This window comes from Saccopteryx bilineata, chromosome 1 (genome assembly GCF_036850765.1).
Source record: "Saccopteryx bilineata isolate mSacBil1 chromosome 1, mSacBil1_pri_phased_curated, whole genome shotgun sequence".
Lineage (NCBI taxonomy): Eukaryota > Metazoa > Chordata > Mammalia > Chiroptera > Emballonuridae > Saccopteryx > Saccopteryx bilineata.
The window spans coordinates 402,355,096-402,369,154 of NC_089490.1; the positions used below are offsets into that span (position 1 = coordinate 402,355,096).

The window sequence follows — 14,059 nt, forward strand, 5'->3', positions numbered from 1 at the left end:
CCTCCATGTGTGCTCCCTGAAGCTTCATTGCTGAACCCCCACTTTGTGGGCAAACATTGGGTGCTCAATAAATATGCGATGAGCTAATGCTCAACAGGATGTTCCTGCGGGCCAGGAATGGCCACCTGGACAATGCAGTGTGGCGGCCTCCAAGGCAGGGAGACAGCCCGGGACTCGGAACCATGGCCCCTGATTTGGACAGGCCTGCATGGAGGGGCCCCATGGTCTCCACTTCCTGCAAGCTTTCTGGAAACCAGCTCTCGTCCCCGTGTGCTGCTCAGCCAGGACCCACTGGAAGGGTCTGCCCTGGCCTGGATGCCTGGTGGAGCAGCTTGGCCTTCATCCCAGGCGGGGCGACCAGCCCGGAGGAATGTGCAGGTCTGTGTTTTGAGGGGTCCCTGCCTGCAGGGTGCAGGATGGCCCGGCAGCTGGTGGCAGGGCCCGGCAGGCAGCTACAGGGGCCCGGCCAGGAGAACGGCCTGCTCACAGGAATATTCAGGCAGGCCCGTCGGACTCAAGGACAAAGTACAAGTTTCCAGCTCTGGTGAGCAGCAACGCCTTTCGGTTTAGCAGGAACCCTTAGTGCCCAACACACTCCTGGGCCTGATGCTGAGTTTGAGGCCCACGTGGCGACCAGGGGAGCTGCGGTGATGGTGGGTGACTGGGAATAGGACTCTAAAGGAGAAAGCGATGCAGAGTGCGACCAGTTCTCAGAGGCTGAGGGACTTGGGAGTCCCTGGCTGGGGCCAAGGAACAGACAGGCCCTGTGACATCCCACACCCCCACCCCTTGGATGGAGGGGTGCCAGGCAGAGGCCTCCCGATCACAAGCGGAGCCAGCCCTGTGGGCGGCCCCTCGTCCTACCTGCCTGGAGAGGAATGAGGCACCTGGCCTGGGCGAACAGACCCTGGGCCCTGGCTCCTGTGGGTCCAGGGCTCTGTTCCCAGGTGAGAGACTCCACCAGCCCAGGGACAGAACCTGCCCTTCCTTCACAGAGCAACCTGTCCCAGAACAATGCCGCCAGCTGCCCGGAGCTCAGGACCGAAAGGGTGACAGGTCAGGGTCTGGACAGCCGCTTTCCCAGCCCACGCCAGCGCCGGCACCTGTGATCACCAGCGCCGGCACCTGTGATCACCAGCGCAGACGGGACCTGTGATCACCAGCGCAGACGGGACCTGTGATCACCAGCGCAGAGGGGACCTGTGATCACCAGCGCAGACGGGACCTGTGATCACCAGCGCAGACGGCACCTGTGATCACCAGCGCAGACGGGACCTGTGATCACCAGCGCAGACGGCACCTGTGATCACCAGCGCAGACGGCACCTGTGATCACCAGCGCAGACGGCACCTGTGATCACCAGCGCCAGCACCTGTGATCACCAGCGCAGACGGCACCTGTGATCACCAGCGCAGACGGGACCTGTGATCACCAGCGCAGACGGGACCAGCTGTGCGGTGGCGTCTGCTGAGGAAGGAAGCAGCGGGCGGGCTGGGGCTCACTGCGCGGCTGCCGGGCGCAGGCCTGTGGCGGGGAGGGGCCCCTGGGCCAGTCGGACCAGCCAGGGAGAAAGTCGGGCTCTGCAGACAGCAGACAGCGTGGAAGTGCTGACTCCTCCCCCCCGCCCTGTGCATGTCTCTGTCCTTAGCACTAACGCTCCCTCCAACAACGTGAGAGCTCCTATCCTGGTCTTCGTTAAGGGCCGGGCCGTTTGAAATCCCTGGTGGAGGAGGCAGAAGTTAAATATGAGCCGGCCACCCAGGCCTGGCTTGGGAGACCTCTGTGACCAGGAGCTGGGGTCAGACAAAATCGGTCTCTCCCTCAGGGATAAGGGTGGGGGAGGGCCCCTCCCCCACCCCTAGTCCATGACAGATGCTACTGTCTTCCCCATTTCACAGATGAAGCCTGATCCCCAGACAGCACACCATGCTTGCTCCCAGGGACAGGCAGCAGCTGCAGACCCAGCTCCAGCACACAGCCTCAGGTGCTGCCCACCAGCTCTTGCTGCCCTGGGCGGGTGGGCAGGGAAAGGCCAAAAGCCAAGCTCAGGATGGAGGTGACAGGCAGTGAAACAAAGCACAGCTGACCCTTGAACATGGGTTTGAACTGCACGGGACCACTTCTGTTGACCTGTGCAGCTCAAGGGTCCACTCCACCATTGGAAATATGAGCACACATAGGGCCAACTGCAGTGACAGGGGCATTTCTGGCCACATGGCCTGATGGTGCCCTGGGCCGACTGTAGTTAAAGATGCAGGTTTAACGCCGACTCTGCCCTCAGTGGTGAGTTGCATCTCCTCTGTGCCTCAGTAGAGCTGCCTTTAAAATGGTGGCTGAAGCTGATCTGGGGCTCCGGGGAGCTCAGTGGGTTACCTGCATTAAGCAGGACAGCAGCTGGTACAAGACAAGGACACAGGAAGTGTGGCTCTGAGGGCTGCTGGGAACGTGGAACCCAGAACTCAGGGGGATTGTCCCACTGAGGGGAGAGAGCCCTGCAGTGACTGGGGTCTGGGCTTCCCGGGTGACCACCCACCACATGAACGTGGGTCTCCACGAGGTGAGTGCACGACATGAGGGGTCAGGGTCACTGAGCGGGTCCAGGCTGACCTGGCTGCACCATGTGGCCCCCGTGCCGCTGACATGGTGGGGTTCTGCTCTCATGCCCAGATCAAGCTCCGAGTGACTCATCACCGAATGGCCCACAAAAAGGGGGACCAGAGGAAAGTGTCCTGTCTCCTCGTGGTGCCACAGACCCCTGAGGCCGGAGCTCCTCGCCAAGTGCAGGCAGGTCAGGGAAGGAGGACAAAGCCCAAGGAGGCGACCCAGACACAGCAAACCTCCACAGCCTCCTGTGATCTTAAACGTGTCTCAGAAAGGCTGCCCTGTGGCCACGGTGGGCAGAATGGGGCCCCTCAAAGGGGGCGGAACGGTCTGAATGGAAAGCGGTCACTGCTCTGGTCCCTGCCAGGATCTGAACCAGCGGGCCCACCTGCCCCGCCCCACCCCACCCCTGCACCAAATCACAGCCTGCTGTCAACATGACCGTTTACAAAAATAAATAGGAAAAGCAGCAACTCTTTAGTGATCGTGGAATTAATCTGACAGTCAGTAAATGTGTTTAAGCATCTGGCATATCTCCTAAATTGCACCAAAGAATTTGGAAGCACTTGATTTGGTCTCGGAGGGAAAATGGACTGAGGGGAAGGGCCAGCTCTCCCAGGGTCCGGCGGGTGCTGCAGGCCGGCCGCCGCCTCACATTTCTGAGTCCGCGTACATTCCGTTGATTAAATAGTCCACCTGCGTGTAGTCCTTCTTCTTGTAGCTCTCGTAGGCTTGCAGGGCAAACAGAACCAAGACTGTGAAGAAAAGAGTCACCCCGAGCAAGAGCACGGCCAGGAGTGCACTTCTGTTCACTGAGGACAAGGGGAGGGGCTTGGTGGTGACCACCAGATACTGGCCTTGGGTGCTGAGCTGGTACGCATCTGTGGTTGGCATCTTAGGGTCCCCCGAGCTCCCGGTTGTTGGCCTGGTGGGAGCAGTACTACCTATGGTCTCAGGCTGCACCTGCTCCGGCGTGAGGGGTAGGCCAGGCCCCGTGGTCCCCACGGGAGATGGAACAGGGCTTGGTGGTGTCGTGGGGGACGTGGCCCCCATCCTAGGGGTGGGGTTGGCATGAGGCACAGGAGCTGGCACTGTGCTGGCAACCGGCCCCTCGGCTTGTGCCTGGGTGGCTGTCACTGCTGCAGTGGACACAGGAGCCACAGAGGAGGGGGTGGGCTCTGAGGCTGTGTTCACGAGGGGCTGGGTGGGCCCACTTGTGTCTGCCACAGGCGGGACAGTCAATGCCTGGACAGCTGGGCCTTGTGTGAGCGTGGTAAGTGCTCGGGGACTCGCGGCTGGTGTGGGGTTGGCTGTGGAGTGGCTGGGGGTGTGCGTGGCAGGGCTCTGCACGCCCATGGGGGTGCTTGCACTTGCCCTGGTGGCAGCAGCCATCTGAGTGCTGGTGGCCAGTGTCGTCAGAGGTGCTGCTCGTGGCGACACGGTGTAGCTGGGCGCCTGGACGAGGGGTGTGCTGGAGAGTGGCGTTGGCCTTGTGGACATCAGGGAGGGTGGCGCTGTCCCTGTGGATGTCGGCGTTGTCCACATGGAAGTTGGGGAGGGTGGTGTGGGCGCCCTGGAGGCCACGCGGTCAGGGGGACCTGCTGCAGGTGCTGAAACGCCCACGTCTGTCCTGTGTGTTCTCCCTGCTGCGACTACAGGAAAGCTATGGTTGGCTTTCACCGTCCCTTCAGCCAAGGTGACAGGAGAGGATGTCGTCATTCTTTCAAGTGTTTTATTCAAGATGCTATTAGCTTCCCCGGATGTACTTTTTGTGACTAAACTATCCGTTGTGTTGAGGACTAAGGACCCTTAAAGTCAGAAAAAGAGAGAAAAAGATACAATCATGGGGTTGGCTCCTGGCTTCACAGTGCCCGTCCCCTTGACCCAGGGAGAGGGAGGGTGCGGATGTGTGCACGGCTTCCCATTATCTGCTCACTGCCCACAGCAAGCCTGCAGCCCTCCGCAGTGGCACCGCCACCTGGATTTTAAAACTGCTTTGCCCTCTCCGAACCCCGAGCCCCTGCAAGGTTTAAGAGCTTCACTCTTTGATCCACTTCCCAAAACACCAGACAGAGGGAAATCTCCCATTACAGATGTGATTCGCCATTAAACCCCTCGAACACACCCAGGTTTACAAAGCCAATAAACTGCGGCCCAGCTATCGCACCGTAGGAGAATTCTTGGCTTAGTAAAGGCTTTGCAGCAGGAATTCCTGGAGCCGAGCGGTGCCTGTCAGAGTGGGAGTGTGACTACGTATCTGGGGTCCCAGTGGATGAGCTCCCCAACGAAGACCAGACCTCTCGGAGGAAGCAGATTTGGGAGGGCCGAGCAGGCGAGCCTCTCTGAGCTCAGAGCCCCGGTCCCCCCTCCCCACCAGGCGCTGGAGAAACTCAGTTCCCTGGCCCTTCCGCTCCCCGGCCTGGGTGTGCAAACAGCCCTTGGGCCGAGGGTGCTCTGTGGCCACCGCAGGCCAGTCCAGCAGTCACCCACATGGCTTCCTCACCTGGACCCTGTGGTGGCCCTTGGCTTGCAGACAAGGACAAGGAGGAAATGCAAGCGAACACAAGAGCCGTCCACATCTTGCAGCTGCGCTGGAAGCGAAGCTGGGCGGTCCCCGAGGTTCCCAGCTGGCTGCTCTCAGGCTGCTAACAATGCCCGGCCGCTGGGCCGGGGATCTGCGGTCAAGAGAGAAGCGACTGGTCAGTACTGCACAGCCTGGCCTGGCGCACGGGGGCAGCACTGCGCCTGTGCAGGGCTCCGGCGGGGTCCGGCATGCCAACCAGGCCTGGCACCCAGGAAGAGTGACGTGTCGCAGCCACGGTGGCCTGGTGATCTGATGAGTGTCAGCATGTGATGGTTTAAAGCAGTGGTCCCCAACCCCCGGGCCGGTACCAGTCTGTGGGCCATTTGGTACCAGTCCGCAGAGAAAGAATAAATAACTTACATTATTTCCGTTTTATTTATATTTAAGTCTGAACGATGTTTTATTTTTTTTTATTTTTATTTTTTTTGTATTTTTCTGAAGCTGGAAACGGGGACGCAGTCAGACAGACTCCCGCATGCGCCTGACCGGGATCCACCCGGCACGCCCACCAGGAGGCGATGCTCTGCCCCTCCGGGGCGTCGCTCTATCCCGACCAGAGCCACTCTAGCGCCTGAGGCAGAGGCCAAGGAGCCATCCCCAGCGCCCGGGCCATCTTTTGCTCCAATGGAGCCTCGGCTGCGGGAGGGGAAGAGAGAGACAGAGAGAAAGGAGAGGGGGAGGGGTGGAGGAGCAGATGGGTGCCTCTCCTGTGCACCCTGGCCGGGAATCGAACCCGGGACTTCCGCACGCCAGGCCGACGCTCTACCACTGAGCCAACTGGCCAGGGCCTGAACGATGTTTTATTTTTTAAAAAATGACCAGATTCCCTCTGTTATATCCATCTAAGACTCACTCTATTTTTTTTTAATGGTATCACAGTCCAAAGACCTTTTCTTTATTTTTTATTTATTTATTCATTTTTAGAGAGAGAGAGAGAGGAAGAAAGCAAAAGAAGAGGGGAGAGCTGGAAGCATCAACTCCCATATGTGTCCCGACCAGGCAAACCCAGGGTTTTGAACCGGTGACCTCAGCAAGCGAGGTCGAGGCTTTTATCCACTGCGCCACCACAGGCCAGACTAAGACTCACTCTTGACGCTTGTCTCGGTCACGTGATACATTTATCTATTTATCCGTCCCACTCTAAAGGCTGGTCCGTGAAAATATTTTCTGACATTAAACCGGTCCATGGCCCAAAAAAGGTTGGGGCCCACTGGTGTAAAGCACTCCCTGGCCCAGGCTCACGATGAGTCGCAACACCAACAGGTGCCCACCACTCCACCCTGAAGATCCGGGTTTGAGGGGGGGGAGAGAGGGCCCAGACGAGGTCACATTTGCAGGCCAAGATACTCCAATCACCAGCATCGGCCACTTCTTCCTCCTCAGTTTTCCCCGGCGCCTGCAGGACTCAAATTCGGCCCACGGCACCTCTGTGTACCCTGTGACAGATGACCACACCCTTCGCGTGGGAGGTGCCACCGAGTCTGGCAGCCACTCAGCCAGGCCTCAGCCCTCCGTCGCCCACCAACCCATCGTCCCACATCCCAAGCGCCTGTTCAGGTGAGGCACACTTAGGACAAAAAGGTAAAAGCCATGTGAGTGCCTCCTCCAGGGAGCCTGCCCCCCAGTGGGAGACACAGAAAAGAGGTCACTGCGGGCTGGCACAGGCTCAGAGTGGACTGTGACCTGGTGCTGAAGCCCGGAGGAGATGGCACCTGGCAGGTCTGGAAAGGTAAGTGGAGGCTGGTCCTCTGGGTGGCTGGCCGAGGGCAGGGAGCACAGGGTGCTGCAGGGGCCCAGAGAAGGCCCTTAACTCAGGTGGACGGGTGGGTGGCGGGTGGCTGGGGTACCGGGAAGGGTTTCCCGGGCCGGGTTCTAAAAGATGGACGGATGCACCTGCCGGGCGGCAAGCGGGAGAAAGCTGCCGATGACAACAGCAGGGCCAGGGGCCAAAACAGTGCGGCAGGGACTGGGCCACCAGGTGAGCGGAGCCTAGGACAAGGGCAGCAGGGACAGACACAGGCGGAAGGGAACAGGCCCCAGGAGGGCCAACGTGAGAGAGGGCAGGGACTGGGGTTAGACGAGAGGCGGGCCACCAGGTGAGCGGAGCCTAGGACGAGGGCAGCAGGGACAGATGCAGACAGAAGGGGACAGGCATGAGAAGGGGACTCCTAAGCGTCCCTCCAAAATGAATCCTGCCTGAAGACACCCTAGGCCTTCGGTCTTCCCACTGGGCCATCAGCATGAAGGGCCTGAGTGTCACAGAATGTCATGGAAGACAGCCCCGAGGGCACTGGAAGAAAGTGTCCTGAGTAGCTCCTTGCCCTGTATGGGCCCACCATCGCTCTCCGTGGCCCTGCAGCTGGGCTGGCTCCCGGCGATAAGAACAGGCTCTCTGTCCCCCCACCAGCCCGAAGGGCCACAGGGAATCCCCTCCCAGCATCCCCATCCTGGCCCGATCCACCTGCCCCCACCTGCCCCAAAGATCCTGCCACCGGACCCCTTCCCAAGCGTCACTAATTTTATCTAGCTTCATCCCCACTTCCTTCCAAACCGTCCGGACGGCTCCAGGGCTCCCAGGTTTAGAAAGTTAGCCCAGAGGACCACAGATTTGCATCAGCCTTCTAGAGAGCCAAGGCATTCTTTGTTTGGACAGAAACAAGTCGGGGTGGGGTGGAGAGAGAAGAAACAGACACAATCGATCGTGCGAAGGGAGAACTGAAACCAGAAGGTCCTGGGCACAGAGAACTTGCGCTCCCCCATCGGCCGAGGCTGTACAGCTGGGCTCATGGTCAATGACGCTATTTAAGTGGCTCTCTCTGTAGAGTCATGTCAGCTGAATGCCCGGCCCTGTGCTCGAGCCTGGGGGCAGGTCCCCTGGGGAGGGTGATGGGTCCGGAGCTTCCTGGATGAACCCTAGGCTTCAGGCCCTCTGACGTCTGCTCACAATAAGTCTTTAGAGCAGAGTTGATTCGCACAAACTGTAAAGAGCTGAATAGTAAATATGTTAGACTTTGGGGCCACGCAGCCAGGGAGGATGTGTACACGATGGGTGTGGCTGTGTCCCAATGAAACTTTGTTCACAACAGGTGGCGGGCAGCACCTGGCCCATGGGCTGTGTTTGACCATCCCGCCCTAGCAGGCAACGTGCGTTTGGATGCAGGGAAAGAATGATCTGGTGTGCTGAGTGGATTTCCTCCTGCCCTCCTCACGCCGGACCAGACGCGGGCCATTTCCTCCCCGGTTCTTGGGGCAGCCTTTAGTCGGTCCCCTCCCAGGGCCTCTTCTGCGGCAAGGCACCTCCATCGCCTGGCATCAGTGAGGTGCTGTGCATAAGAGGGGGGCCCCACGAGCACCACGGTATTGCGACACAGGCCGAGGATCTTTTGTGGTGACTGGCACTGGTGCCACAGAAACAGATGAGGGCCAGAGACGACCACACAGTCCCCACCTGTCCCCGTCTATGGACTGTCCTCTCAGAGGACCTCACCAGGCAGAACCTCTGAGGAGAAGAGCCAGCCACAGACTGGGCCCCTCCTCATGACTAGAAGGCTCGGCCCTCTAGGCTTTGCTCTTTCCTTCACCCTCGGGGCTCCCTGAGCTGCAGAGTCCCCTCAGGGCCTCTCTGAGCTCAGTGTCCCGTCCCCAAGCAGGTGGGCCCAGCCCTCAGGGCCTCGGACACTCACCAGAGGCAGGTGCTCAGGGCGTGTTCTCAGGCTGGGCCATCTTCCTCCCCGGAGAGCCGCAGGGGCAGCACTGTGAGCCTGCCAGGCGAGGTCTGGCTCTGCAGGAGGCGAGGACAGCCGCAAGGACACTCCCAAGCCACCGCATGCTTTGTGGCACATGGGGGACACAGGCAGATGCTCCGATCTGGTAAGTCGCATCTAGGGTTTGAAAAGATCAAGCACTTTTTAGGAAATGCACCTGGGAATGCCCAGTACAGCACCATACTGAGAGAAGGATGCTGTGTATCAAAGCTTCTCAACGTCCCCTCTGACGTAGCACTTTTTGCTGCTGGAATTTCTTCTAGCTCCCGAAGCAACTGGACACATGTCCAAAGACGTTCATCACAGCGTTATTCACAAGAGTAAAAAACTGGGAGTGATTATGTACAATATGGCACCATCCATATATAAACTACCACGGCAGGGGGTGCGGGGAGGTGGAGGAGGTAGAGAAGGGAAAAATGGTGATGGATGCCAACTTGACGTGAGGTGGTAAACCCATGATACAGTGTGCATGCAGATGATACAGTTATAGATTGGGCGCCTGAAACCTGTAAAATTTTGTTAACCAGTGTTAACCCAATATAGTCAATAAAAAAGAAAAAGAAATGCTATGGCAACTATTAAAAAAATACACAAATATCTATTTATTGACACGGGAAGATGTCCAGTATGTAACATGAAGTGGAGAAAAGCAGGTCACACACAGTGCACACACCATGATCCTGTTTTTGTTTAAACAGGCACATGCCAGGGGTCTGGGAAGATCTATACCAGAATGTTAATTATGGTTATTCCTGGGGAATAGGTCTATCGGTGGTTTTCATTCTCTACTTTATATATACATATACATAAACAAGCATGTATTTCTTTTGGAAAGCACTTCTGAAAGACTCCATTGAAAGAAAACAATGTCTGATTTTCCTCAACTACTTTGAGGGACCGGGCAGAGCAGGCCCAACTGACACAGTTTCACCGCAGATTTTGATAATTTATTAAAACTTCATGACTTCCCTGATAGAAGATGCATTTTTCTAGGAGCCAACCAAGACTTTAGGGAAATCCAGGAGCACAGCAGAAATGCAAAGCTATTCACCGCACGAATGACTCTCCCAGTGCCAAAGAGTTCGTGTGAGCCCCAGACAGGGAGGAAACCCATCACCGCCCGCAGCAGCGGATGTTAGGTAGGTGGTGATGCCCGAGGACCGCCAGGGGCCCACTCCCTAACACAAATGCCCACACGTGCACACACATGTGAGCATGCAGTCACACTCCGGTGTGCACACACATGCATGCACACACAGCTACACATGCATGCACACTGCCATATGTGTACATAGGCAGTCATACCCATGCTGGTGTGCAAACGATCACACACACAGTTACACACACAAGGCTAGGGCACTCACAGAGCATCTCTATAAGGCTGTGTCAGGAAACTCCACAAGTTTCTCAGTTAACTCCTGGCGGGTTCCATCAATGCTTATGCACTCCCAGCCGGGGGACAGGGGGCGGTCACTCCCACAGAGCCGGGAATTGGCCGCCGGTAGCGTCAAGAACAGGCACTCACTGTGCCATGACTGCATCTCTCTGGTATGGTCCTGCCTCCACTTTCCAACAGCATATTCTAAATGTCAAGATTCACTTCTGTGGACCTGCACTAATCTTGTAAGGCAACTCACAATACATAAACCATTCACAAAATTTAAAATAATAGCTTCCCCTGTAAAGGCTCCAGTGAACCTTAAAAGGGTCTGATCAGTTATTCTCATTATTATCTGGAGGCAAGACAGATCAAGGTCTCAGACTACAGTAGATGGAAATTAGAGAGATGCCTGGGGCAGGAGGGGATGAGCAAGATTAAGCAGGAGACCAGGGCAGATGGAAAGACAGAAGGTTAGGCTACTGCTGGGAGTTCCTACAAGTTCCGCAGAGAAGAGGCAGCACGCCCGTGAGCCCTGCAGCAGCCCATCGAAAAGGCAGCCCCAGACTGTGGCCCACAGCATCAACTTCCTCGTCCTGTCCTGGCCCTTTGACCTTGTCATGTCTCTCCACACCTCCTGTCTCAACTTCTTGTGTTCCCAACCTTGGCTTGATTTTAAACACTTTTATGAATCTATTCGTTATACGCCGGGTACTGCATGCGAGTGACATAAACTCAGAGCACAAACTGCTTGGTTCCTTCCTCTGGCTTAGACAGGTTCCTAAGGTCCAACACAAGTAATCCTCAGGCTCGGCAAGGGACTAGATGGCACGTGCCACCCCATCCCATCACTTCGGCAATACGTAGGTATCAGCAGTGATGTGAACTCAGTCCCTGTCCAATCTAGAGAAATCATACATACTCAGTAGGGACTGGAAGCAAAGACAGGCACACCACAGGCACCTATCCTGACACGTCACCTGGCTGAACTTTGGTTGCAAAACCCAAGGGACACAGGAACACAGGCTTGTGGCTTTGTGAATACAGACATTGTCCTGTGGTCTAAAGTAGTGGTCCCCAACCTTTTTTGGGCCACGGACTGGTTTAATGTCAGAAAATATTTTCACGGCCTGACCAGGCGGTGGCACAGTGGATAGAGTGTCAGACTGGGATGCCGAGGACCCAGGTTCGAGGCCTGAGGTCGCCAGCTTGAGCGCAGGCTCATCTGGCTTAAGCAAAAAGCTCACCAGCTTGGACCCAACGTCGCTGGCTCAGGCAAGAGTTTACTTGGTCTGCTGAAGGCCCGCGTTCAAGGCACATATAAGAAAGCAATCAATGAACAACTAAGGCGTCACAAAGAAAAACTGATGATTGATGCTTCTCATCTCTCTCCGTTCCTGTCTGTCTGTCCCTATCTATCCCTCTCTCTGAGTCCCTGTAAAAACAAAACAAACAAACAAAGAAAATATTTTCACGGACCGGCCTTTAGGGTGGGATGGATAAATGTATCACGTGACCGAAACAAGCGTCAAGAGTGAGTCTTAGACGGATGTAACAGAGGAAATCTGGTTATTTTTAAAAAATAAAACATCATTCAGACTTAAATATAAATAAAACTGAAATAATGTAAGTTATTTATTCTTTCTCTGTGGATCGGTACCAAATGGCCCACAGACCGGTACCAGTCCGCGGCCCGGGGGTTGGGGACCTAAAGGATGTGTCTTTGTGGCGGATGGAATCCTGGAGCAGTGGATGTGATCTTAATTTCACTGCTTGCTTCTGGGTTTCTGGGAGTTGTGATATCACAGTTATGTGCTGACCAGGGGACTAGTTTTTGTTGGCAACGTGGATACATTCGATATTACTCTGCCTGTTAGGCCAGCCTTGCGTATAAGTGGAAAAATCTGTACCTTAAATACTTTCCTCAGTCATTTTATTGAAATTCTAGAGATGCTTCCTTTGGGAAGAAAACGGAACATCACAGGCAGGATTTTCAGTAGCTTATTTCTGTTTTAGGGCCAACTCTGTGGATGTTGACTCCTCATATTTAGCCTAAGAGTTAAATGCACACAACGAAGCAGCCATTCAGACTCCCATGGGGCAGGCAGGCAAGTAGGTAGAAAAACACCAACCTCTGCCGGGTAGAAAGGGCCTGAAGGAAGTCTGGGTCACCCAAAGAGCTGACTCTCGGTGACAGTAACACTTCCTGTGGCGCTGACTTGCCCTGGGGGACCGTTTAGTTCTCCAACCACACTGCAGCGTCTTAACTTTCCCATCCTCTGCTCTCAAACTGGGACAACCTGGCCCTCTTCTTCTCTGGTTTGGGATCCTCTTGCCTCTCGCCTCTCGGCCCCCAAGTGACTCGTTTCTTCCTCTTCTATTCTTGCCAGTGCAGCAAAAAAGGGACTACATACTAAACCTGCCAAGTTCAGGGGAGGCTTTCATGGCGCTCTTACAAATTCGGAGACCAAAAGTAACCACGTGGGATGTTCTAAACATAAAAATTCCTAGCTAAAAGCTGGACATAGCGGTAAGCCATGTCCTAGGCCCGTGGTTTCCTTGACAAACTACCTTAAATAAGCCTGTCTCTTGTCTTTTTACATCTAAGATAAAGTACCTTCAGAATGTCAGGGTAATTTCCTTTTCCAGACCCCTCTGGGCACACCCACCGCACCAGAACAGCAGAACCTCCTCATTGTTACCTTGTTACCCAAATACCATCTCTATGTGCTGTGAATGTTAGTCATCTTGTACCCGCCAAGGTAAAAGAGGTCCCTATCGGTCCGTTTTACTTTTTACTCAGTCTCAGAGACTTCCCCTGCCCCCTAATCCATCACCCACAGATTTCACACTCGCCTCCTTAAGTTTCCTCCTTTAAGCCGCAAAACTGCCCTTTCTCCCCAGAGCATTTTCTCAATTCATTGAGCTTTTGCTTCCTAACAATTGCCACCAGTTTGGCTCAAACCAACTCATAAAAACTCTTGACAGGTCTGGATGTTTCTGGGCGGACGCCCCTGATCCTCTCGGCATCTTGCGCTCTGCACCCCCATTCACGTTCTCCCCTCGCCCCCCGCCTCTGCCTCTCGCTCCCATTCATCCTCCTGCCCCCCTGCCTCCCTCTCTCAGCCCCAAGCCCTTCCAGGCAGCCGTGACAGCAGCGTCCCGCATGGCAGCGCCGCCTCCTTACCCGGGCGCCGCAGGCCCGCAGCGCCGGGCGGCCCTCGGACGGCGTTAGGCGCCCGCGGCCCGGCGTGGGGACGTGGCGGGCAGAAGAGCAAAATACTCCGGAGCCAGAGTGCTCAGGGCAGCCGCCTGGGCTCGGCCCCGCCCAGGCTGCCCGGAAGTGACGTTACCGAGAGGCGTGCCCCGGGCGTGGCGTAACAGCCCCCGCTGGCACAGGGAACCGTGAGGCGGTGCCTGGCGCTGTCGGATAAGAGCCGGACGTGAGGGGCGTGGCTTCCTCAGGCCCCGCCCACAGCGAGGGCGGTTTAGTTACGTCTCCCACGCGGCCGGAAGTGGCTATTTCGGACAGCTCTTTGACGGAAGTGGTTGTTTTCCGGTGTCGGGTGCCTGGCTGTGGGTACCTCCCTGCAGGGACCAGACCCAGCCTGGGTAGGGTCAGCTCAGATGTACCCTAAGGGTTCACAGAGGGCCGAGCACAAGGGTGTGACCGTGCCACATTCCTGCCCTCCTCCCGCAGGCCTGGTCCAGTTGGGGGGGGGGGGCGCG

At 56.4% G+C, this 14,059-nt stretch overlaps 1 protein-coding gene across 2 annotated transcripts; it reads right to left on the reverse strand.

Annotated features, from left to right (window-relative positions):
* Nucleotides 1-3,055: 3,055 nt before the first annotated feature.
* C1H11orf24 (chromosome 1 C11orf24 homolog) lies at nt 3,056-13,721 on the reverse strand. 2 transcript variants are annotated; one of them, XM_066252253.1, is made up of 4 exons: nt 13,518-13,721; nt 8,869-9,066; nt 5,105-5,276; nt 3,056-4,409 (listed from the first exon to the last, which is right to left on the reverse strand). In XM_066252253.1, the coding sequence occupies exons 3-4, from the start codon at nt 5,178-5,180 to the stop codon at nt 3,253-3,255; spliced, it is 1,233 nt and encodes a 410-aa protein (XP_066108350.1). In that variant the 5' UTR covers nt 5,181-5,276; nt 8,869-9,066; nt 13,518-13,721; the 3' UTR covers nt 3,056-3,252. The 2 variants fall into 2 exon arrangements, with proteins under 2 accessions (XP_066108350.1, XP_066108351.1); XM_066252254.1 differs by lacking the exon at nt 13,518-13,721 and adding an exon at nt 10,317-10,522.
* Nucleotides 13,722-14,059: the final 338 nt, after the last annotated feature.